This window comes from Amphiura filiformis, chromosome 18 (assembly GCF_039555335.1).
Source record: "Amphiura filiformis chromosome 18, Afil_fr2py, whole genome shotgun sequence".
NCBI classification, from domain to species: Eukaryota; Metazoa; Echinodermata; class Ophiuroidea; order Amphilepidida; family Amphiuridae; genus Amphiura; species Amphiura filiformis.
The window spans coordinates 27,324,185-27,350,598 of NC_092645.1; the positions used below are offsets into that span (position 1 = coordinate 27,324,185).

Sequence of the window (26,414 nt, forward strand, 5' to 3'; positions counted from 1 at the left end):
GTCAATACTGTCCACTTGACAAATCTAACCAATCAGCGACAGAGCTGCAGCATGGATTCGTTGCCTTAAATAAACACATCATTTGCATAACGAAGGCCCATTCATCAATACGTCACAGCGGAGATCGCATCACCTAGTGTGTTTCTATAACCTGATGGAAAAACGTGAGCGAAAACCTCCGGGATATTACAGAAAATTAACATCTTCAGCTTTGGATTGTAGAAAACAAAGAGAAAAAACCAGAACATGGAAGGAAACTGATATTTTTGATGTGAAAGTAAGTATATTCTTGCATTTGTATCCATTAATTTAGTCGACGGCGAACTGCTTGACAGTGCCGATACGTTGATAGCTCCAGTATTTATTTTGTACTGTAACGTATAAAACTCGATAACCAGCGAACTCTGGACTATTCCAAAGTAGTTAAAGCAGGGGTTTCATATTTAAAGTATGTCGTATAACATGCAATTTATTATGGTTGTTTTTGGAAAATGGAATCAAAAGTTTTTCAAGCTATAATGGGTTACTTCAACAACTTTTTTGTGGGAGTATTTACGTGGAACTTGTTCCTTGACCTAGATACCCATACTGTTGATTACAATTTGGCAATTTCACTACAAGAAATTATATTAATAAAATGTCTAGTATTAAGCTATGATAGTATATTCGTAACATTTATATAGTTTGTTCTTTATCTTTTCCTCTCACAAAGAATTCAAAATTATCCCATTTCCGCCGTAGCTATTTCAAAGCAACGTTGTTGTTTTGGTGATTTTTTTCTAGTTTTGATGTCTTTGATATCTGCTTATTAAATATCATAAAAAAATATCTGTGCCAAGAATCTTAGACGTATCAATGATTGCCAAATAATGTTTCTTCAGCTCATCAACGTTCGCCATCGTTGAATTTGACATTATTTTTTTTTCGTTTGCGTGTTTCTTTTTTTTTCGTATTATATGAAAGCTGTATAGAATTATATTTGTTATGTATGCTACCATGACAACATGTACTTGTGTTCCCGCCGAAAGAAAACTTTTTACACCCATCATTGTTGGTCAATCGGGAAACACTTCAATACTTCGAAGTGTTTTTATTCATATGTTAATTAGATGACAATAGATTAACCATGATGTTCAGAGTTGCCTGTGACTTACAAAGCCCAATATTTAGTGGTACTTAGTAATATACAAAATATTGTTTTAATAAAGTAGGTCTTCACTGTATGATTACAATTTTGTATTAACAGAACCAGAAGGATAAGAAAGTTTCCATAGGCCTAATTATCATTATTGTTTAATATGATTTCATTAACCAATGTGCATCCGTATAAGAATTATTTACAATATTTAAGAGGCGTCTTATTTATTTAAATTTATTTTTTAGTTGTTTTCAGCCCACTCCCATTTCTTTCTTGTCCCAATCATTTTTTATTTGAATCATTAATTTGCATTAATTTAGCTTTCGTAATGGAATATGTTTGTTTTATTCATGTACCTGTATTTTATCTTTTTCAACGAAGGGAAAATTGAATTCCCAAGTGTTATTACGAACATTGGTTATATGGGCATCGTTAAATATTTTATTGACATTAATTATAATGTTTGAGGAAACAGGAGTATTATTTAATGTGCTTCTGTTCATCACTTTAAAATTTCCACTTAATCTTTTTGCGCCCATTATGTTACATAAACCAGGAAGCGTCATCTTATTATTAATAATAGGTTCATGGAACAATAGACTGATGATTGACAGGTTGTCGTTGAATGCGCCCAATTTGGTGTTTTTGTCATTAATCGATGTTGCTATAGTTCCGTGCTGTTGTGTTTAATTAGATTAAGTATCAGAATTGTTTTGATATGAGAATTATTGAATTAAGGTACATATTTTGAATTAATTTGCGGTATTTTATAGACTTATGGAAATTTCGCCCCGTTTTGATAGGTATTATTTAATACTATAGGCCCTACGCGAAGTTGAGAATGAAATTAACGAAATAATTTATAATCAGCACTTTGAATCAATTTAGCTATTTTCTTCATTTAACCCGATTTTTAAGGCTCCCAAAACCAAAAATACCTGATGGCTTTGAACATGTTGAAGGGAAATAGAGACAATACCGTAGGTCATCGGGCAAATTAAATAACATGTCGTTCGCAATTTTTCAAAATTTTGATGAGGGAGGCCCTTCCTTGATGTTTGTTAATTTGTTACATATTTTCTGTTAATATTTGTGTAAAATTGCAATTGGCTTTCTCAACACATCATAAGAATTAAAGCAGCCCCCAATATTTTCGTTATTTCCCAAGGTCGTACCCCTAAAAAATATTGAAAAATATATTTATTGTGTTTAAAAATGATAACTTACCAAAAGTGATATTTCTATTATGTTTTTACAGATCTTGGAAGAGACTCCCACTCATTTTAGAGTCCATTGGATTGGTTGGGATTCAAGGTATGATAGCTGGGTCAGAAGAGACGAAGTAGAAGACCGCCAGACAGGAGATCAACGTGTGGACCTGCCATCGGAGTCCTGCTTCTACTCTTCCCTCCGGTCCGAGGTGAAAAGGAAACTTAAATTCGGCCCAAAAGACACAACAGAAGTCAAACTGAGACTTCCCTGTACCCCTCAACAGTTTGAGAGCATCTGTCAGGTACCGCATACCAAAGAAGGTCGGAGAACGTATATCAAATTGCAGGACTTGACGCCACTTTTAGGCCAGAATTGGTATCTGCGCATTTTGAATGAAAGGCGAGACTTTTGCTATATCTTAGAAGATAGCCTCTACGTAACATTTTCTCGGCAGAGATGTTTGAAAGAATTTATAGTAGACTTAAGTGACCCTACTGGCGTGAAGGCTGTCAGCCATCCATCTGGACATGTGCTCACTATGCGGTTCGTGAGAGTTGAAGGCGCAGCCCAAAAACTGTTATCCATGATTTGAAGGACCATTATAGCTGAAGAAGTGAAGTTTACTTTTTTAACTCTCCGATGTTGGTATGGCTGTTTTTAGATTTTAATATTTAAAGTGACACTCGATTGCCATGTCATAGTAGGCCTACTCACAAGTGCCACAATGGCTGAATTTGGTACTTAATTTGACGTTTTCAATTTCTGACATTGTTTCAGAGATTTGTTTCTAACTTTTACCACGGATTCTAGAAGTCCAGAATCTATGAACAGTATTCATATAGTTGTCTTCTCATTATGTCTTGAGCCCAGCGATGCTAGCTAAATAAGCACATACCCTAGAAAAAGAGGGTCTGTGACGTAAGCGATAATTTTCGCGTACAGTTATTTTCGTGATTTGAAGTATTCTGAATTTTGTGTTAGGCATAGATTCTGTGCGTTTGGGCACAATATTCATATATATATATAGTTGTTAATATTGACGTCACTCATATTCTCATGATGTCTTGAGCCGAGCAATATAAGTAGTAATTTTTGCATACAATTATTTTCGTGATTTGAAGTATTCTGACTTTTACGTTAGGGCACAATATTCATATAATAAATGTCGATATTTCTGTAACTCATATTCTTATAATGTCTTGAGCCGAATGATATAAGTGGTAATTTTCGCGCACAGTTATTTTCATGATTTGAAGTGAGAGTTAATTTGACGTTTTGAATTTCTAACATTATTTGAGAGCCGCTTTTTTTGACTAACTTTTGCGTTATTAGGCATTATTCATAGGCCCTATATAGTTATTGATATTGTACTCATATTTTCATGTCTTAAGCCATTTTTGGTATAAAATTACCTCGTGCAGTGATTTTCGTGATTTGGAGTGAGGGGACATTTTTGCGAGTGGTATTTTCGCAATTGCCAAGTTTTGCCTATACTCGTATTAGGGCCTACATATATTCGCGAGGTGTAAATCAGCGAAAATAAAACCGCGAAAATTGCCACTTATACGCCTTTTTCCTATTAGTTTACAATGTAGCATGTTTGACATCTTGTTAGACTGTTCTGTCAAGGCTTGAAATTTTAAAAGATTATGTGTTTTATATAGGGCCTACGGTATCTTTGGAGTTAACCATGATGTGCTTTTGTGACGCTCTTGCTTGAATATCGCTTTGATCCCTTCCACTTCAGGACGCTCTATTTGCCATTTATTATATGTTTTTCATTTGTTTGTTTTTGAGCAAAATAATTTAAAGGTCTGCTTTTATATGTGTTGAATGAGCTCAATCGTTTCAATATGGAAAGCTTGTGTATTCCTAAGGCATTTGTTTTGGATATACTTTCAAAGTCGCATTCGCTCAATACACCAGCAATTGTACGCAAAGTATTTGATGCCGTTTGTCAATTACGAGACGTAGACCTTGTATTTTCCAAAAGAATTGAAAATCAAATAAAAAGATATGTGTGCAAAGCTCGTGTCGCGTTAAGAAGGAAACCAGGACGCCGCGCAATTAACTTGGTAAAGAGGGCAAAAAAGAAAGCAAAGCCTGAAGTGTGGGGATTCAAAGTATTGCTCTCAGAATATATGGTGTCAGCTGTCAAGGAACAATATAATACGGTTCTCTTACAAAATTCACAACTCAGAAGAAAACTAGCAAAAGTAAAGGAACGTTTAAAGAAACTGAAACAAAAGTACAGGGACAAAAGGAAAAAATCAAAACAGAAGGGTAAGTTGTTAAAGAAAGTGTCATTGGAAATACTGCGTCGCGCGAGGAAAATTAAAGATCCGAAGCCCATGTCCGCCTACTCTCGTTCTTGGCAGCATTCTCTTCGCACCTCTATGGCAGACAAATGCAAAATAGCTCTCGCCTATGTAGGCCTTCGTGGTTATGATTGCCATAATGTAGTGGTCAGAAATAAGTCTACAAAGAAACTTGAGACGCTAACTATTATTGACGACCTTCCAACTGCCGAGAACGAGGGCCATGGATCACGGGGCCCTAAGCAACTTTCACCCGAGAAGCTGGAGCTTATCCAGCTTCTCATCGTTATCAAAGATCGTTATAACATTTCAGATAGGGCTTATTCGGCAGTTGCGTCCATCACAGACCTTCCGACATTGTATTCGGTGAAAGCCGAGATGGACAAAGCAAGCAGCAGTATTGGATTCAACAAAACACCAGGAAAAGAACCTGGAATAGAGAGGGATTTAGAAGGGGTGCTTAAGTGTAGGATTGAGGGACTTGTAGGTAGAGGGAAGCTTGGGGAGGGTGATAATACAGTACGTGTGAAAATTAGTGGGGATGGGACACAAGTTGGAAAGTGCAATCATTTTGTCAATGTTACATGTACTATATTAAACGATTCAGATACTGCCACATCCGAGGCTGGGCATGAACCAGTGGTAATTATCAATGGGGACGAAAAATATGAAACATTGAAAAGTCATCTGGTAAACCTGGTAAGTAGTATTGAACGATTCACAAAATATGTATATATGGGTGTAGAGTATGAAATTGTATATTATTTAGGGGGGGATTACAAGTTTTTACTTGAGGTTCTGGGGTTGGGCGCTGCCAATTCGCTACATTCTTGTATATACTGCAAAAAGAACAAATCAGACTATCACAAGTGCAGTATCATTGCCGATCTTAGAACATTGGAAGAAATTGTGCAATTTTCAAAGAAACCAGTTCGTTCTAAGACTAAATTTTCCTGTTTACGTGAACCAATTTTCTTGTCGATTCCTCTTGAGAGAGTGGTCATAGACACGCTGCATTTGTTTTTACGCATATCAGATAGACTAACAGAGAAGTTGTTGAGGGATTTTGAAATAGCAGATAATATGAACAGAAAAAGCAAAGAAACTCCACATATGTCTGCATTTGAAAGTATGCTTGCTGATTGCGGTATTAATGGAGTGGGTTTTCATATTGATGGGAGCGGGGTGAGGAAGCCGAGAGATCTTAGAGGTCCTGAGAAATTGAAACTTTTTCAAAATTTGGACAAAGTTGAAGCTGTGTTGAAAATGTGTAAACATAGGAGTGATGATGAGGTACAACAGATTATGAATGTATGGAGGGAATTTTATTCTGTGTACAATCTTATCCGCAGTTATGATACGTTTGGTGTACTAGGGGTTGATGGTGTAGAGCAGCTCAGGTCTCTTTCTAGGCAATGGCTACAAATGTATGTGTCAATATTTACTAGCAACCATGTTACACCCTACATGCATCTTCTAACAGACCATGTTGCTGACCTTATATATACGCATGGTAGTTTGGATATCTTTAATTCCCAGGGTTTGGAAAAAAAGAATCACATTATCACAGTTGACTATTTTAAATCAACCAATCATCGCCGTGGACCAGAGGGTATTGAGTCCCTAAGTCAGCTGATCGAAAAGTACAACAGAGATTCATTCTTTTTCAAGAAACAAATTTCAATTCAGAAAAGGAAGAGAACTTGTAGCCATTGCCTGAAAGTTGGCCATGATATTAGAATATGCCCAGAAAAATGAATCTGAGGCACATGTAGGCCTACTAAAGTACTATGTAAGTCTGAAGCTTGAGTAACTGTTTATAAATGAGCATGCACTATAATCACCAAAATATTACGTGATTTTATGCATATTTTCTTTTCATTTATAAATAGGCCCCCATAGATGATTGTTTCCTTGAGATGTGCTCATTGAACAAAACCATTATGCATTTATACCATAATGCATGCATGGTCTAAGTATAATTGGGCGTGGATGATAAGAATACAGCATCGCTGTGCGCATTGTGACGCCCTATTGTTGCAAAATCTATAAACACGGAACTTGTATGCTTGTTATGTGTAATTACCAAATCATTGATCTTTTTTAGATGAGTGTTATTCAGAGCCCAATTGGGCGTATTGTACTTTTGATACTACAGCAATAAGTTACACTGTATCCGTGGTAGTTTATCGATTTGTTTGCATCCAGCAAGTTGAGTATAAAGAGTTGCAATATTAATTATTATAATTATTTTTTTAAAGGTCATTAATGTACGTAATTAATTATTTTTGTGTGTGTGAATGTAAGAATATCTATTAGTCTATGGGGTTTAGACAAAGGTTTGTCTCGTGCCCTATGGCAGTTTCAAAATTTATTTTATATCTATTTTTTATTAAGCACTTCGGCTGTTTGATATTTGTCTTATCATTCTTAATATTCATGATTCTCATAGCAGAAATGTGTCTTCGATTGTGGATGAACTTGAGTTTACAGAAAAAAAATGCATTTTTAATTTTCGGGAGATATTTTATCAACTTAAAAAAAGTTGAAACAAAATTCAGAAACGCGCAATGAAAATCCAACGCGTGCGGAGGACATGAGACAAACCTTTATTATTATTTTTTGTTTTGCCTTATACAAATGTTATAGAATTCAAGTAACCATTGACATTCAAAAAAGTTACTATATTCCGATCGCACAAATGATCCTGATCCCTTGCACCATGTCTGTGCAACTTGTTACCCGGACTTATTACCTGGTCAATTCATGCCGATGATTTTCCGGCAGATTTAAAGTGATAAAGAAAACATAACCTAAAGTTTTAGTTACTTTGGTAATAAGGCTAGGAATTAAGGTGCAAGGAATTTCATCATCAAAAAAAATAACTGATTATGAATACCATGTACTAGAGTGTTTGGTATTAAAATTGCACGCTTGAACATGTGCTGTATATATTTTGATATGAAAATGTTTCGGGTCACGAATGAAGATCAAGATGTTGAACATTCATAATAAAGTAGGGCCCTGTGGATGCTTAGATTTAAGTATTTTTCTGTATATATTTGACATTGTGATGTAAACTTTGCTCGCTATGATTATCAATATCAAGTGAATAATACAGTGTTTCTTAATAAATCATTTTGAAGAAAAACACATGTTTGTGTCGTATTTTTTTCCGGGATTTTTTAAATACTTTTGTTATATAAAGCAGGTCTAGAAATAGGCCTACTTGGTGTTATATTTCAAACTGTAGAAAGTGGGCATTTTTAGCAAAATTACTCGCATCGCATAACCAAATTAAAGCTGAAAATAATGAATTCAAATCAGCAATTGTGGCCTACAATGTTCTTCTTGTCCGGGAATGTTAGCGCATTAAAAGGTATAATTCTTCTACATTCATAAATTCAAAATTAGGCCCTATGTCGTATTTAATTTTGTACAAAATAGTAATGGACAACAATTAATTGTGTACCATGTTTAGTTTAGAAAACTCGTTGTCCATGGAAATAAGCATCTTTGGGCCTCATTTCATCCATTTCTTTGTATTTTTACCGTTTCCGAAGCCCATTTCTATCACCATCCAAACAGACCCTATACATGCTATAGCCGCAAACATTATGTAAAACACAGTATCCCTCTGTCACCCCTGTTTCAAAATGCACGCACCCATCGATTCTCGATCAATATTGCCAATTAAGTCATGCAGTGCAGGCGTGCCATGGTCTGGCTAACTTGGGTATCGAGGAAGGAAAACCTGTATAAAACTGTCACTCATTCAAAGGGGTTGGTCGATCCTCATGAAGGTCCAATGAGGTTAATTGTTTAATAACAACACAGAGAAACGATAGAGCTTTATTGACGTGTGAGTTTCTAAGGGGTGGGGCTTCAGTTTATCATGCAGTGGCTTGATGAAAGTGGGTAAGCATGAGACGAAATTGGTAACAAATTGCCATTGGATTAGCACGTCTGTGTGGCCGTATTTCAGAAACTTTCAGATGACATCGGTCCACAGGAACGCTCGCCTCGCCTATGATCATGATAGTTATTTCTTATTAAAAATATATATTATAAAAGAATAAATTCCCTACACAGTGATGTGAGTTTCTAAGATTTTGAGCAAGTATATTCGACACAACAGCGCTAACTAGCTAGTCGGCTATACCTTCAACACGGGCTCAAAATTTGAGGTCACGCTCTAATTACATGGTTAGTGTGTTGCGTGTATAGGAAAACGGACAATATGTGCAGTATGATGTCTCTCTTCGACCAATGACTGGCTCCGGTGATGAATCCATTACAGCTGAACGGATCGCCGATGTTGATCATCAACACGGAACCGGTTGGATCGGTGTCGATTCTTTGGATGACTTCTGCGCCGTGTGTCTCGCTACATTGTTCATTACCTGTAATATAAGAATTCATGGAAAATATTGCGTTCAATTAGACTCTTTTTTTTTACTTAAAGCAATATTATAACATTTGCTGAGGAAGACGCCCTCACTGAATTTTTAAAATTCCTTTTTTTACACGATTAAACTGTACTTTATTAAACCAATATACCCTGCTAAAATCAAGACTCTAGGTGCTGTAGTTTTGTCATATTCCGAGATTTGGAATAAAACGCCCGAACCGGCGCTTTATTATTACGATGGAATTATTAGTCGAACGCATGCACGATGTTCATAACACACAGTACGTACACGGCGTGCGGGACGGTGATATACACAACAAAAGGTCGTACCATAACATGACCGAAGGAGTGGTACGTATTGGCGACATGTGCGCTGGTAGTAAATTCCAATTTTCTTTGCTTTGCCGTAGTTGTTTGGCTCAAAATTAAAAGGGGATATATCTGACAATAAAAGCTAACATTTTATGGCAAAGAAATGCTAATCCATTTTGTTTGAAAATGTTATAATATGGCTTTAATATCCACTTGTCCCTTTAGTTTTGTATTGTTACTGTTGCAGTTCCAGTACTCTTATTTTCTTTTCTTTATCATATTTTTCATCTTTGTTTGCTTTTTTGTGGTAATTTTTATTCTATGAACTGTATATGGTCGAATCCAACGAAAAGTGTACACGGCATGTTCAGGGCCATAACTTAAAAGTATTAATCAATTGGCATTCGTTTTTGTATTGTGTTTATTCGCCTTGATCATACGCTTCGCGCCATATATAGTAAGACCCCCTTCTGTGAAAAACTTAGACACAGAGACCCCAAAACATGCTATTTTTACCCATTTTTTCAAAATATTTCTTAAAGTGTTTTTAAAAACATCTAAATCAGTTATGAAAAGAAGTCATTGGATTGAATCTAAATTGATTTCCTGAAAGGTGTGTATTCAAAGATTGCCTGTTTAATTTTTCACATATTTGTACATAATTATGAATTTTTTGTGATAATTTTTTGAGTGGTATTTTTTTACATTACCTACGAATACAATTTTTCATAGCACTAGATATATCTTTAAAAAATGGAAACCACAATAAATGCGCAATTGATACAAGCTTTGATATGTCCAATACTGAAATGCATTGCATTCGGACATCTTTATTATTGTGTTTAGCTGCCAGAAATTCTAAATGGCACAAAGGTAGGTTTGGTAAAAAATATGCATTACCTCCGAATACATGTTAAAAGCTGTGCCATTTCCACAAAGTGAGAGAATAGTTATAGTTAAGCAATAGGTGCAGGGTAATACACTCTTTATTTCTACCAAGTTTCAATAACCTGCGTTTAAATATTTCTGAGATGTCAACAATAAAAGCAAGTATTCGTAGGTAAATTTCGGTAACCGAATGTTACCTACGAATACACTTTTTATCATGACAGTATTGTGAAACACCGCCATTCATGCCAATGCCCATATTGGTACATAACGAAGGCCTGTATGTTTGCTATCAAATCATATGTAAATGAAAGTTGCGAATTCACATACATGCCCACCATGCAAAACTGAATACGGCTTAACTGGTGAAAAATATTTACTAAAATAGACGACGGTCTGCTCATTCGAAAGAAAAATCAGATTCAAAGAAGATTAGAAGGGATAAATACTTGGATTTGTCAACTGTCATGTGTGCTTCATTTTAAATGTTTACCGACCTTCTGGTTTCTGAGTAATTTGTGTCCAAATTGATTTATTCGAAGGTAACTTTTGACGTTTTCGCTAAGGTTACCTACGAATACCATGGAAAAAACGACTGTTCTCATTGTCTCATGATCTAGACAACACATTGATGGACCCTGGTATAAAGCTAATTGCAGTTGCCCTCAAACGAAAGGTCACAAGACGTAACTGACTCCAAGATGGACTTCACAAGTCTGCAATAACGGTTTTAAGCGATTTGTGTGCAATTAAGCAAATTAAAGTCACTTTAGTGCCTTTGTTTCTTACTTCAATCCTCTTTCAACCGCTGTGAACCGACATTATTAATACATGATAGGGTCTAAAGTATCAATAAACGCACATAAAGAAAATAATACATCCAAAGTGCTTTATAAAATGAAGTTTTGATTGCGATATCCACCAAAAGTCTAATTCTCACCTACAAATACTGAAATGTTACTTACGAATACAGCATAATACATGACATGTGTAATGAAGTGTCCCTACCAATGGAAATTAATTGTCAAAAACTTTAAGCGGTACCCCAGGACACTATTATTACCCATATACGGATTCATTCAACACTTATTTATTATGTAAAATTGCTGAGTAACTAATTGTATATCAAAATGAAGTGGTCAAAATCTTGCTAAAAGCATCAAAAAAATTTTGATCTAAGGTAATAGCATTTATTCATTTGGACTTACCATCTGGAAGAGATCTAAAAACTACCATTTTATTAATTCATTACCATAATAGCAAAATTTAAACCTATAAACTCAATATAGATATTGTTAAATCGCTCATGTTACCTACGAATACCCGGGTTTCTTCACCTTTTCATTGTATAAAGCGTTAGGTGTATGCGTATAATTCCTAATATTCTTGAAAACATATATCATACTCGTTCTTGTACAATGTGTAAATTGATTCATACTCATTTGATAAAAAAAAAATACAGAAACTGACCTAATCTTCATTTTCAAAAATAAACTAGCATAAATTGACTAAGATCATATTGATCGCGTTATAAAAATAAAAACAAATATTTTCTGGTTGAGTTAGCATTTTCCTGACACCCTGTGGTCTAAAATACAAAAAAAAAGCGTTAATGGGAATATTCCATTTGTTTTAGGTTGATTAGTATTGCGATAGTGAAAGCATCCTAGTGGTATTCGTAGGTAACATTGGGTTTTGATATCACATTTACTATCACACGTCCTGGATTTATTTTTCAAGATTAGTAATGGCACTTTTGGTTCCTATAAGGCCAATATGTCCTCAATCAATGGGCAAAAGGAAAAAATTGTGGAGACATTTTTATTTCGGACTTTTATTTTGGGCCCGTGGACACTTTTGGTTGGATTCGACCATATATGTGTGCAAATTGAGGGCGCTTTTTACATTATATTGTTAATTTAATTTAGCCCAATGATACGAGTTATTCCTTTCATTTTATTATAAAAAGTAGTTTGAAAATTTCCTTGCTACATGATACTCATTTTAATGATGTTTTAATGGCATCATACTAGTGCCTATCCCTTGTAAAGGAGCAAACGAGATTAAAAATAAATAGCGCTATCAGTGTTCAGCTTTGCTTAAAAATGACCACGTTTATATATACCATCAAACAAGCGTTTTCTATGGTTACCTTTACCATGTTTAGTTTAATATCTTTTTAATATAGCCTATAGTTGTTGGTATATTAATATTGGGAGAATATCTCATTCAAGATAAAAACAATAATGAAAACTAATGCAGCGGTGATAGACACCTAAGTTAGAAAGATATAAATATAAACTTCGCTGCTAATATCAGAGACTCAAAAAACAAACAAACAATTATTTTTTAACTTGCAGCAACAACATTCAGACATTTGAAAATGTTTTAACCACGTTTCCTGACCTTTATTTTACCTGATATTTAAATGTTATAAAAAACTTTCAGACCAAACCAAAACACGTATTTTTATTACAGACCTCACACGTTTTAAACGTTTATATTACTGGAAAAAAGCACTTTGATGTTTTGCAAAAGTTTATTCTACAGAGACTTTGAAAACTTGCTTGATTTATTGCTGTTATGTACGCTTTATAAAAGTGTTGTTGTTTCAGCCCTCTTTACAACATAACTCAAGAACCACAGGACCTACAAAGTGTATCTGTGATATTTGAATTCTTCTTCTACACACTCGCTATGAAATAATCAATGCAATATGTGCCAAAGCTCACTACCATTCACAAGATGCTGTGAACTACCAAATCGCGACAGTTTAAAATAGTTGCTAAACCTTAAAATAATTTTGGTGTTTGCTGGGTAAGCACATTTCCCATGGTAATGACCAAAATATAGTTATTTGTTTTCCTTTTGGATCCACTGGTGCACGACTAGATATGCAAATAAGGGAACAATGAAAAATACATCTGAATCCCCCGTGATGTCCTTTTAGATCCTGATTGACCTTTTTTGTTTAACGTGCACGCCGTTATTGAATTCATGTTCTATATAGACCCTCCCTCGGGTCCGTGGAGAACGACTGGTAATGTAGATTACATAGCATTAAAAATCAACCCAATACACGGACCCTCCCAGTCTGTAGGCAATTTGACTTCCAGCTCCCACAAACTGCTGGAAGTTCACTTTTACGGATTTGGAGTCACGCAATCTTTCTATATACCACGTCCATGTTTTCACTACATTAACGTTTGTGTAAGCGACTAAACAACGATATTGTATCCGACCAATCAACGCAGCTTGGCAGCGCGGGGATATTTGAAAAGGCTTCCCTAGCTAAATAATGTGCAAACCCTGGCAGAAATTTGATATAGTTTTGATAGTATCAAAATTGTATCAAAATTGTATCAAAAAGTACTGTATCGAAAGTGTATCAAATTGGGACGTTTTTGATATATATCAAAAATGTATCAAAATATATCAAATTGTATCAAAATATATCAAATTGTATCAAAACATATCAAAAAGTATCAAATTGTATCAAATCATATCAACTTTGATACAATTTGATACACTTTCAAAATTTTGATACAGTTTGATACTTGCAAAAATTTGATACGATTTGATACACTTGAAAGATTTTGATACAATTTGATACACTTGAAAGATTTTGATACGATTTGATACACTTGAAAGATTTTGATACGATTTGATACACCTGCAAAAATTTGATACGATTTGATACACTTGAAAGATTTTGATACAATTTGATACACTTGAAAGATTTTGATACAATTTGATACACTTGAAAGATTTTGATACGATTTGATACACCTGCAAAATTTTGATACGATTTGATACACTTGAAAGATTTTGATACAATTTGATACACTTGAAAGAATTTGATACAATTTGATACACTTGAAAGATTTTGATACAATTTGATACACTGGAAAGATTTTGATACGATTTGATACACTTGCACAATTTTGATACGATTTGATACACTTGAAAGAATTTGATACAATTTGATACACTTGAAAGATTTTGATACGATTTGATACACTTGATTGTTCAACAGCCAGGTTTTTTTTGATACACTATATTTTGATACTAGCTGATATCATATGATAACAGGATGTATTCCAAGTGTATCAAAAACTAATGCATCTATTTATACTTTCTTGAAGCAGCGTAACCCCATCAATGAAACGCTGATTTTCCTTGGGGCCCTATCAAAATCTGTATCAAAATTATATAAAAAATAGATTGTGATTACGGCAATAACATCATACATTATACCCTGCTGCACTTACAGAATTGAATAAATTAAATACGGTACTGCAAACATAAATTATGTATCAGCTCTCTCTGTAATATACATGACATCTTGGTTTATTCAAATTAACCATTTAAATAAAATCTTTCTGAATATAAGTTGCATGACTGGGGCTGGTGTCTGACCCCTCATATCTGACAAAACTCATTTAAAACCAATGTCAGTGATACAGTGTTCAGTCTACACATCTTAAAATGCATTTGCGATTTAAACAGCATTGACAATAGGTAGTCCAGAACACTGTTACATATGTATTTATGTCGGAGTTTCTTAATTATTTTATTTACATTTTCATGTTTTTAACTCGACATTGTGGCCCCGATCTTCATGATATACATGTACCCATATTTTCATGATTGTGGGAAAAATAGTCTTAAAGTTTGTCACTCATATTCCTAATTAAAAAAATGGCATCCCTAATGAAAAGTTCTGAATCTGATGAATCCATTTTCCACAATTAAGACTGTGAGAAAAACAGTCTTTAAATTTATGTTTTTCATGTTTTGTCATCAATTGGAGGCATTTATTTTTTGCATATCTATCTTCGTCACTGTTTTGCAGGGCTGGTAAATGTATTCTATCATCATTCATGTCCCATTGTAGTTTGCAGAGCTTGGGTCCCATTTCAGCAGCAACTGAAAGAAAATTGTACATAAAATTACGAATTAGTTTAACTTAAAAATTAACAAAATTAATATTTTATTGCCACTTACACATCTGGCCGTTTTCCAAAACAACTGAAAAAATATTTTGTGTCAGTGAGAAATTCATAATCATCAAGGGTCTATGGTTAGCCAGGTATTTCCACATCACTTTTTTAGAGTCCGCCAGAGAAGGATACAAACATACATGTAGAGTACTGTCTTAACTTAACCCCCCCCCTTTTTTCCCCTTAATTTTTATATAAAAACTGAGATTTTTGGTATTGGCATAAAGCTCATATTTTACTCGTTAACATTAGTAAAGTACGGTAATACTAAAATTTATCGCCTGAGATAAATTTCGTTTAGTGCATAATCTGCAATATTCTGCATATCCTGTGAGGCATTGTTAAACACACGTTTTGCTTCTCATCAAAACTGCGCGAACAAGCTTAAGCAACTCAAAATTTGGAAACAATAATTTTAATGGTACATTTTTTTTGTAAAGCCTCAATATGTACACTGTATAGAAATAAGAATACAAAATATTTTACCATGTCCCTTCCTTTAAGTTTTGACTTTTAAAAAGCTAAATTGCACTAGCAGTAGTGGTTTTAATATTTAGAAGCAAAAATGTGTTTCACAGAATCACAGTGGACGTAGAAACGTAAGTATATCAGACTTAAAATTTCAGTGGGACCCGGGGGGGGGGCACTTCAATTTGAAATGGATATAGGTGTAGGGCTGGCACTTTTGCACTAAGGGGCATTCGGTGAGAGCAAAATGTAAAAAATATGGGGTCATTGGGTGAGAGCATGATTTTTGGCAGTCGGAGAGAGCAAAATGTAAAAATATGGGGTCATTGGGTGAGAAAATGACAAAAAAACAGCGTCAAAAAACCTCGAAAATCGAATTTTTAGTTCAAAAAGGCTTCAAATTTCTTAGTTTTTTCAAAAATAGGTAACAAAATCAGTGATAAATGAAAGTTGCTGTTCAAATTGAAAAGTAAGGGTCTTTGGGTGACAGATCAAATGGAAAAATAAAGGGTCTTTGGGTGACAGAACATGTGTTAGTAAAAAAAATATGGGGTCTTTGGGTGAGAGCGGCGCTGAAAAGGGGGTCTTAACAGCCCTACATACGCGTCACCTCCAAAGTGGGAGTGCCCCGGGCACTGGGATTTATGAGAAAAATAAAAGAATTTTCTTCAGATTCAAAATTTTGATAAAGCGGCTTTAAATACCGTACCTTTGGTAATCCTCCAGACTACAGTATAGTGATTTATATGTTGGTGTTTGGTGTTGCGACAGGTATGGAACTTCATGGTTGCATATCACAGAACCTGTATGAAAAAAATATAATTAAAATTAAAATGGTATTTGACAATCTAGTCTCTTATCATAAGTGTTGGCCTTTTGGTTCATGGAGAGACAGTCATTTTACTGGGTCAGTCCCTCTCAAATCACCAAATGGGTTGGCTGGTCACCATCTCAGATTTTGTTTAAAATCACTTATACCATAGCCCTAAGTGCCCAATGAACACATTTCAAACGGTACGTCTCTACTCCTTGTCGTTTCCGAGAACCGGCCTATTAAAAATTGGGTCAGACCCCACCCCCCCTTTTTGCACATGCGAGTAGAGACCTACCATTTGAAATGTGTTCATTTGGCACATACATGTAGGGCTATGATATAAGTGATTTTAAACAAAACCTGAGAGGGTGACCAGCGAACCTTTTGTGAAAACTAGGTGATTTGAGATGGACTGACCCTACTCATTATTCTAAAAAGAGCATCTCAATTGCAGACCATGCACATAGCATTTTTTTGCCTTTATTATTTTTAAAGCAATTATTATTTAAATATTAAAGCCATTATTATTATTAAAGCCATTTAATGCAGGGCTGTCAACTCTCACGCATTGGGTCACTTTCTCACGGCCTCACTCCATACAACCCCCCCTTACATATTCTAGGGCTGCTGTGGCTCAAATAATCACTGGTCAAAATGAACATTGTAGTCGGCAAATCCTGGTACGGCTGTCTCACGCCAAGCAATTCCAAAAAGTTGACAGCCCTGTTTAATGTGTGATTTGCTCCACAGTGACATCAATATTTCTTGAATTTATACTTTTTGCATGATTTTAACGCCCAGTGGTACATCCTAGCCCCTTTTATATCACATGAAAGACAAAGTCAAGACAAAGCACGTTTGTGTGCTTATCATGTTAATCAATTCCCGGTTTTATACAGAGTAATAATATGATGATTCTCATTTGCGAGAATCAGCTTCTCATGCAGTAAAGTCTGATTCTGAAGCGACTTGTATGTTTTTGATTCTCGCAAATTGGCATGAAATTGAGGCCCTGCTTAAAGCTCCAGAAGAGCTATTCAATGCTCTCGATCTCCTGCAAAAGACATGTCCCTGTCCCTGAATTTATATAATTTAAATTATATGTAAATATTAAATTATCATTATTTAAAATTACCGTAATCAAAATGTCGATCAACACTGTGCCGCAACTGCTGACCTTGATGAGCAGAAGTGTAGTATCGTAGCACCACTGCAATGTGACTGCATTGTACGTCTGTGTGATGACTGTAGCTTTATGCACATGTTCATGCATGTGTTTTAAGCTTACATCTTACATCGATGTTGATCTAGCTCGATCTTCCTTCCAAGTTCCAATAACAGCTCTCAGTTGTCATGAGCTGTCATGGTTGTTTGAGAATAAATGCACAATGGCCATAGAAACTAACACAGTGACTTTTGATGTGGAAATTACCTCCATAACAATTATTATTTTCGAAAAGTTTTGCAGAGCTCTGTAACCGTTTATTTCATACTGGCTGCCATTTTAAAAACTGTACAAAAAAATTCTTTTAAAAGGGGATGGTTAGCTACATCAGAGTTTTCTGGTCATATGGGAAGGAATACTTGTAGAGTAATCAGCAATGTCAGAGAAAAAGATTCTCAGGGGCTGCAAGATGGGATAATTCAATATTAGTAAGCACCTCCCCCCAGAAAAGGGGGGGTATATAAAAAAAAATTGCATTAAAAACCTTTGAATAAAAAAAGAGCTTTTAAAAAACAAAAAATAATAACAATATAAATAAATGGTTGCATTTTTTTTAATTTATTTATATTTTTTTTAATTATTATTTTTTGTGTATTAAAAAAAGTGTGTGGGGGTGGGGAGCAATTCTGTTAAAAAAAATCAGAATAAAAATGATTTTGCATTAAATTTTTTTAGAAATAAAAAGAATTCGAAAAAAAGAGCATTAAACATAAACAAAAAAAAAGAATAAATAAATAAATGAAAAAAAAAAAAAATGAAGAATGAAAAATACTGAAGAAATTATTTTGTATAAAGAGAAACAAAAGAATTCCAAACCAAAAAAAGAGCGCATTAAACAACAAAAAATATCATAAAATAAAATATATAATAAAAATAGTAAATAAATAAAATGAAACAAAAATAAAGTAAAATAAAATTAATTAGACCTTTTTGTATTAAAAAAAATGGGGGGGTTGGTAGGTTGAAAAAATCCAGAAGAAAAAAAATAAAAAAATGAAGACATTTGTTTGGCATAGATAGAAATAAAAGAATTAATAAAAAAAAAAAAAAAAAGATAGCTGCAGTGTTTACCAATCAAATCCTTTATAATTATGTTCATGCATGTATATTCCTTGGTTTTTTTGGTGTTTTTTTTGTGTGTTTTATTTTCTTATTTTTTTGGCAAAATTGCATCAAAAATGGAAAGTTTTGTAATTTCAGGGTTTTACTGGGGGAACAGTAGGGGAAGAGTACTGATTGGGGGCATTTCCCCCATGCCTGTGTGGGACGATAAACACACTTCCATGCTTTAATGTTTATAATTTAATGTCCAAATCCCTGTGCATGCTCATCAATGTTTAATGTAAAAAAAACTAGTTTGATAGCCATTTCAGTTAATTTTCAAAGTTCAATTTGATACATTTTGATATTGTCATTTCTATAGCAAAATATTCAAAGTCCAATTTGATACAATTTTGATATAGCAATTTATGTAACAAAATGTTCTAAGTCCAATTTGATATGATTTTGATACAGAAATTTTTTTCAAAGTCCAATTTGATATGATTTTGATACAGAATTTTTTTTCAAAGTCCAATTTGATATGATTTTGATACAGAAATTTTTTATCAAAGTCCAATTTGATATGATTTTGATACAGAAAAATTTGTCAAAGTCCAATTTGATACAATTTGATATGATTTTGATACACAAAAAATTTCAAAGTCCAATTTGATACACTTTGATATAGATTTGATACTATCAAATTCATATCAAAAACAATTTGATACAGTTTTGATATACTGAAACTATATCAAAACTGTATCAAATCAGGATTTGATACAGTTTTGATACATATTTGATATGAATTTGATATAGTTATTTCTGCAAGGGAACATTTGCAAACCGCACGCGATAATGTACGCAATATGGACAATAGGCCTAAGTCCGAGTCGAGTGGTTGCCTTTTATTATTGCGCGTACCATGGGTCTATCAGACGCGTGCCACTTGAGCTCAATACCTCTCAGTTGTTGACAAGTGTCCCATCCGATCTTGCGTCACATCCCGCGGCATAGCTTTGTGCTACCATATTTGAATTGAAACTGGGGCGGGGCTTTCGTAATTGACATCGGAATCACCGTGCTTCGTTGAACGAATATTTGGAAGTCAGTTAGCAACCTGGACAACAGATTCTTTTGTTTAGCAAGACTCACTCAGTCATTTAATGTGGCAATACAAACGATCGAATTTGGTGTTGAAACGAGCTAAATTTTGAGTTACACCTTTTCAATGTAAAATTAATTTTCTCGGCCAAATGAAATGCAATCATTTTTATTTTTCAGTAAATGTCAGGTCAAATTGTAGTGCTTGATACTGTATTTTTTTTTCCAATCCTAGTGTTAAACTTAGGCGTGAAATTCAGTCATTTCGTGTGAGATTTTCGATTTTGATAGGCTTAAACTCTGTCCGCGAGCCTTTTCTTGGATCAACCTTTTAGCTTTTCAAAGTAATCTAGTTCGCTAATGAAGGATTTTTCCCAACTTTCTAACGCACATCACCGTGAGCGATATATCATAGTTTTGTCAGAATTTACGTTTTGATTTCACCATTTTTTCACCGGCTGAAATTTTTCAAAATCAACGCGTGAAATATAAGGCTAATAATACTAGCATTGTGGATCGATATCCCTGGGTTTAATAGGAATACCGGCATGATACAGTGTTGCCAGAACTTCAATATAGCAACGAAATTCCCAGGCCTAATAGCGCTCCTATACTGATCATGTTTATAGCACGATGAGGATATTTCATCATCACGTGAGTGATTCGGACCAATGTGTTGAAATTTGCTTCTCCTCAAAACAACTTTGCCCGAAGGCTTACATGCAATTGGGCAATATTTTAAACAAAACTTTCTTTTACAAAACATTATATTACGCTGTATGTTTTATGATCAAGCAAACTGTTTGGAACACACTTCCAAAGAAATAACCTTCGTAACGCCCCGGCGTAACGCCCCAGACTTTCGTTATTTAAACGCCAGAAATAGATTGTCCTTATAAGAACCATCAGCGATTGTGGCTTATATAAGAACCGTTCATTATCATTGTTAACTTAAACAGGTTTTTGTTTTTAAACATCTTTATAAATTGATTGTTTTTATGTTTGTTTGTAAATTTCGTGCTTTACGCGCTTTGAGAGCCTCATCAGAGATTGTGCCTTATAAGAACCATTCATTTTCATTGTTAACTTAAACAGGTTTTTGTTTTTAAACAAAAACCTGTTCAAGCAATTATTTAAAATTGCTTGCCTAAAAACAGAATAACTTGGATGTTAATACTTGACGTAGTGTTTCAATTGTCATGAAGGTGACTGGGTATGGTGCCTTTTGTTTGTGTTTGTTTGAAACTGCTTTTGGAAACCCATCGAAAGTCATAGGCCCTAATGAAGCAGCCAAAACAATACCAGGTTAAACATGGAAATTTATAAAACTTATTAAATAACCTTAAGGAAAAAAAAAAACATTTGTGGCAACAATAAGCCTTGCATTGAAAGTCATGGTTAAAGTGTGTTGATTACCACACCAAAGTTTCCCTACATACACCCCACTACCCACCTCACACACCTCTGCACCCACCCCACCCTATAGGCCTACATGTACATGATATTACATAATAATATATAGCATAGCTATACATTTAGGTATAGCGCTTAATTATGACAAATATGGTTTAGGCCTATATATAGGCCTACATGTCAAATTAAAAACAAACCCGAACACTGATGAATCTCTACAGAAACCCGAACACAAGTCTGAAGGGTGTAATGAAAATGGCAACCCGCGATGGGGGGGGGCAGTGGGTAGGTCATACAAAATTCACATGGAAATAGGAGGGACAGAGGATTAAAATCCCCTATAATAACACGCTAATTTTTCTAGGTTTGGACCGTGGATTTTCATGAACCTCAAGCGTGCGTCTCTTAATATGGACTAACCTAGGTAAACAAACACACAGACAGACAAAATGGTTTTCATAATCATGGAATCCATATAGATTGAAATTGCAGGCTATCACGGGAGCAAATTTTTAAAATTCACCTCATTTACCAGAAAACCCAATTGGGGATTTGGGCTACCAAATCGCTAGTCGGGCAATCTTCATGATCTTTGCTTTTCAATGGAAAATTGCCCTGGATGACAACAATGAAAATATCGACTATTTCTGCTGGTTGCGCACGAGATAAAAGCACCGAGTTTGACATTTTCAGAGCATGAAGGGAAAAAGGGTAAAATAAAAACGGAAATTCTGACAAAACTATAATATATAGACCCACACGATGTGCTTTACAGAGGTGGGAAATATCTTTCTTTAGCAAACTATATTAGTTTGAGACGCTAAAAATCAATTCCGTAAAAAGCTCGCAGGCGAACTCAAGGCCTATCAAAATCAAAAATATCACACTAAAAGATACAATTTGATGCTTAATTTTAACACCAGGATTTTAAAAAAAATGTATATCCAAGCACCAAGTTTTTAACTGACATTACTGAAGAAAAAAAATATTGCTTTATATTTGACCGAGAAAATTAATTTCATAGCAAAAGGTGTATCTCTGAATTGTGCTGATTTTAACATGTATCGATCGACTTTTAGCGCGACTAAGCATTTCTAAAGAATCGGTTGTCCAGGTAGGTGACTGAAGTGAGATCTCTAACAGATTGGACCAGTCTCGGAATCAGCGCTCAATGGACTTTCGCGTTCACTTATAATACGAGTATATTTCTATATTGCTGCATGGTTGACTGTGGTGGGTGTAATTAGTGGCGTCGATTTGTGGATGAAGAGGAATGGGTTTTTGGCATTGAAGAAAATAAGGGGGGAGTTGGCATTTTTTTCATAAGGCATTACGTAATTATTTATTGTTACATTATCCAGAGATGGAACCGAACCGAGACTGGGGGCCAGTCTATGTTCTATAGAGATTGGCGGCTTGACTTGAGGTACATAGCATTACATGATAGTTGCATTAATAGTCTGACATTGATCTCTTGGCTATTGAAATTAACTTATCTTTATGCACTTTTTTTCTTTCTATATTATTAAAAGCCGTTTGGAGATAATATCAAACTGTCCTCGCCACCCTGCATCCGCATACAAACGACGATTGTTGTTTTACACGCAACTTTTTTTTTTTTTTTTTTGGAAAAATTAGAACAAGTATACATAAATCATTAAACATCAATCAAATCACAAATTGACATCAAACATACACAAAAGTTCTGTGACCAAACATATCAGATTGAACCATGCGAACATACAAGATTTACCTGCCACCACAAAAGTGGGCATACTTAAATTACATGTACATGTACAGGAAGAGCATGTAAAAGGTGATTTATAAACAGTACATTTACAACCAAAAAGTGAAATCAAAAATCAACACTCCATTTACGGAAGTGTTGAGATAGTTTCCCTTTTTTCAAAGCAATTTGATACTCAATCTTACGTTTGATAATGATAAAGGATTTAAGACCACTAAACGAGGGAGAGACATTTTGGAATTTACATTTGTAAATAAAAAATTTGTAGCATAAAAATAAGAATGTCAAAAAAGGTTCATCCGGTACACCAAACATTACATCAATCTGGTTGAAATTGTAGTCAGAATGCAGTTTCATATTAATAAAATTTTGAAGAGCCTGCCAAATGGGATTTACTTTTTCACAATCACAAAATATATGTAAAATGGTCTCAGGATATTTATCACATAAGGAACATAGAGGTGAATCCTTTCTCCCAATTTTATGAAGGAACTTATTAAGTGCAATAGCCCGATGAAAAACTTTGAAATAAAATGCTCTTAATTGTGTCTCAATGGTACAAGAAAAATTACGAGAGTGAATATTTTCCCACTCCCAATCCATAGCCTCCTCATTACTATTATCATTAAGCAATTCATCCCAATACAGTTGAGCTTTATCAGGAGGCGATTTGTCAACCATAATTTGGTAACAATAACGAGGGACTTTAGGTGCCAACAGAATATTGCTTGAAAATATATTTAAAAAATCACAATCTTCAACAGTGGCATCATCAAGCAATTCCCTTTCAACAATACTATTAACCAATGTATTGTATTTCCTCCTGTCTCTATAAGGGATATCAAATCAAATTCAATAATAAGATCATCAAAAGACTTCAGAACTGGAGTGGGAGTGTCAGTATAGAGCAAATCAGTAATATTATAAATTCCTCTTTCATACCAGGCTGCATAGTAGAAATACTGTTTTGATTTGGTGCGGACATGTTTATTATACCAAATTCCCCCCTGTAATTTCAATTCGTTCAATTCAAAGCCAAGATCTTGAGCTGCCATATCCCTAAAATAATACCAAGATCGAAGCGAATCAGAAATTTGAGTATTCTTGAGCTGTGTAAGAACTTTTTCTGGGGCATAAGCTTTCCAAAGAAGATTTGTATCTGAATGGAAGCATTTAAGGGCAGATAATTCAATTGATTTCCATGTACAAAAATAACTATCATCCAATAAATGTTTAACCCATGTCATTTTTTGTGACTGGGCAAAAGTAAACAGGTCAACCATTTTGAGTCCGCCTGATCCATAACCAAGGCATAAGATTGACCTTTTAACCCGATCATTTCCACCATTCCAGATAAATTTATAAAAATAGAATTTAGTTTCTTAAAAACAGATTAGGAACTTTGATACACAGCACTGAAAAAAGATATAAAAATTGAGGCAAAATGAGGGATTTAATAACAGAAATTTTACCAATAAGGGATAAATTCCTGGCCCTCCAGCAGTTTAAAGTTTTTTCGATAAGGTCTAATTTTGGTTTGTAATTCAATTCATATAAAGATTTTATATCCAATGAGAATGTAATACCTAAACATTTAAATTTGTCATTTTTCCATTGCAATCCTTTATCTCGGAATGGAAAAGTAGCAGCACCCTTTTTTGAACCAATCCAAATTGCTTCAGATTTAAGTAAATTAATTTTACAACCTGAACATGTTGCGAAAATGTCTAGAGTTGAAAATAAGTTGTCAAATGATTCAAGAGCACCATCAATGAAGCAGGTGGTATCATCAGCTAACATAGATAATTTAAGCTCCTCACCATCAATTGGAATTCCACCGATATTGGGATTACCCCTAATGGCAATCGCGAGCACCTCCATAATAAACAAAAAGATGTAAGGGAGATTGGGCACCCTTGAAATATCCCTCTGCACATATCAATAGAACTTGTAAGGAACCCATTGTTAGTAACATAAGATTTCCTGCAAGAATAAAATGTTTTAATCCAATTCAGAAAATTATCGCCAAAGTTAAAATGCTCAAGGACTTTAAAAAGAAACTCATGACTAACGCTATCGAATGCCTTTGTTTTACAACTGTTGCGATTTGGTAGTTCACAGTATTTTGCGAATGGTTGCATTGATCATTTCATTACGAATGTGTAGAAGAATTCAAATATCACAAATATACTTTTGTAGGCACTGTGGTTCTTGAGTTATGTTGTAAAGAGGGCTGAAACAACAACACTTTTGTAGAACGTACATAATTCATTAACAACAATAAATCAAGCAAGTAAGTACATGATTTGTAGAATGAACTTTGGCAAAAAAATCAAAGTGTTATTTTTGAATAATATATTGATTTAAATAATGAAAATCGATTTTCTGGCTGCTTTGACCAACATATCCTTATTGCATGGTCACCAGTCAGGGTTTGAAGTACTTTGAGTATAAAAAACCTTTTAAGCTTCGTTTACCACATGCACACGTTTTGACGGCAAAAGTTAAAATTCAGATACATGGGTGTTGCACCTCAATTCCCAAAACATGAAAAATGCTTAGAACTTTAAAATTACTAGCCTTGATCAAGTCTTCCTCTTTACTTTTTCTCCATTCATGCTATTCTTTAATAGGACCCATGGTCGAAGTACTGCCATTTACTGGGCTCCCTCAGATTTTTAGTCAGGTCAGAATTTTTGTGTAGGACGAAGCAACATGAGCTAGGGAGGAAGTATGCCTTTTGGGCATGGTGTGGATTTTGCTCAAACACTACCCCTACAGTGCACAGTATGCCTGGGGTAAAGTCGGGGTAAAGTATGATAAGAAAGTCCACTATCTAGCAATTCAAGTGTCAAATAGATTTTCACAAAGTCATGATGGTATTTACTGAATAATTATTTTGAAAGAATAGATAACTTCAAAACTTTGGAAACAAATAGAAATTTTTGGAAGATGTGGCAAAGCTTCCATGAATTTTACATTCACTAACTATGGACGCCAAAGGACTTGAATCAAGTCTATAAATTTACAGGTGCTATAATGCATGGTAAAGATGTTAACATGCTCTTTAAATTAAGTTGTCTTGCAGTTACGTTGGTGCATGTTTAACATGAATTTTCCTGTAAACCCCCGTTTGGGTCACATTTGTTACTTTTTTGAGTAAAAAAGGACCTACATTTTGAATCCCCTTTGCATTATGTTATTTCATGTTTTGTTTTGTTTTGTTTTTTTGGTTTTAAATTACTCAAGGAATGTTCAGTGAAATTTACATGCATATTCTATGATGTTTTTCATGTTTGTTTTATGTTGTTAATGTATTTATT

At 34.4% G+C, this 26,414-nt stretch overlaps 1 protein-coding gene and 1 long non-coding RNA gene across 3 annotated transcripts in view; both read right to left on the minus strand.

The window, feature by feature from the left end:
• Positions 1-26,414, minus strand: part of LOC140140066 (uncharacterized) — a 52,461-nt gene that overhangs the window by 8,353 nt on the left and 17,694 nt on the right. For both annotated transcript variants that reach the window (XM_072161880.1, XM_072161879.1), the window contains exon 7: positions 8,920-9,071. In XM_072161880.1, the coding sequence (XP_072017981.1) occupies positions 8,920-9,071 (152 nt within the window). The remainder of the gene's footprint in view (positions 1-8,919; positions 9,072-26,414) is intronic.
• Positions 13,288-18,081, minus strand: LOC140140073 (uncharacterized). The gene is made up of 3 exons (XR_011857209.1): positions 17,700-18,081; positions 16,460-16,553; positions 13,288-15,208 (listed from the first exon to the last, which is right to left on the minus strand). It is a non-coding gene; the product is annotated as an uncharacterized lncRNA (long non-coding RNA).